The sequence below is a fragment of the Carlito syrichta genome, unplaced genomic scaffold, assembly GCF_000164805.1.
Source record: "Carlito syrichta isolate Samal-C Ts95f unplaced genomic scaffold, Tarsius_syrichta-2.0.1 Scaffold290480, whole genome shotgun sequence".
In the NCBI taxonomy this organism is placed as follows: Eukaryota; Metazoa; Chordata; class Mammalia; order Primates; family Tarsiidae; genus Carlito; species Carlito syrichta.
The window spans coordinates 8,560-9,597 of NW_007234576.1; the positions used below are offsets into that span (position 1 = coordinate 8,560).

Genomic DNA, 1,038 nt, shown 5'->3' on the forward strand with positions numbered 1-1,038 from the left:
GGTACATTGCAATCTGCAAACCCTTAAGATATTCCATGATTATGAACAAAGCCCTGTACAACCAGTTAGCAGCCTCATGCTGGAGTGGTGGTTTCCTCAATTCAGTGGTGCACACAGTATTGACATGCCGCTTGCCCTTCTGTGGCAACAATCAGATTAATTATTTCTTCTGTGACATCCCCCCTTTGCTGATCTTGTCTTGTGGGGACACTTCCGTCAATGAGTTGGCATTGCTGTCCATTGGAGCCTTCATTGGTTGGGCTCCTTTCCTGTGTATTGTTCTTTCTTACATTTATATAATTTCCACCATCTTGAGGATCCACTCCTCAGGGGGGAAACAAAAAGCCTTTTCTACATGTACCTCCCACTTGATCATTGTTCTTCTCTATTATGGCAGTGCCATTTTCACATACGTACGGCCCATCTCAACTTACTCACTGGAGAAAGACAGACTGATCTCAGTATTGTATAGTGTTGTTACCCCCATGCTAAACCCTATAATTTATACATTGAGGAATAAGGACATAAAAGAAGCTATGAAAACTGTAGGGAGCAAGTGGAAGCCAAGAATTCCCTCATTTGATATATAATCTCTCTCATCTGTGGCCAACAATCTTATACTAAAAAGTTAACTTTTTCACCTGTCAGCTGTTTTCAGTGACAATTTAAAAGCTTCTTACTCCCTAGTAATTCTTGAAAACCTCACTCAGTGTCTTCCCTTTCCTAGCAATAATAAAAGTTATTACATACCACAGTTTGACGTTTTATTCACTATAGGGTATTATTTCAGCATATTACGTTCATAGAATAGATGAATAAGCAGAAAAAGCAGGGGATATAACTTAGTTTACTGTAAAACTTATTTTAAGTTAAAGTAAACTTTTCACATTTGCTCACTAATTTTAGGTTTACTTATTTATTTATTATTTTTTGGCCATCAAGTATTTCTCATCAAATATTGTAAAAGTAAGAAACATCCAAGGCTCATTCTTTGACAGCTCTGTTGGCCCCAAATCTTTCAGGATACATATACCTGCT

The 1,038-nt window shown here is 37.7% G+C and overlaps 1 protein-coding gene across 1 annotated transcript; it reads left to right on the plus strand.

Moving 5' to 3' along the window:
• Positions 1-5: 5 nt before the first annotated feature.
• LOC110595340 (olfactory receptor 5V1-like) lies at positions 6-590 on the plus strand (the record flags this gene model as incomplete). The annotated part of the gene is made up of 1 exon (XM_021710594.1): positions 6-590. A coding segment is annotated over one exon (585 nt), but the record flags the coding sequence as incomplete, so codon positions are not given.
• Positions 591-1,038: the final 448 nt, after the last annotated feature.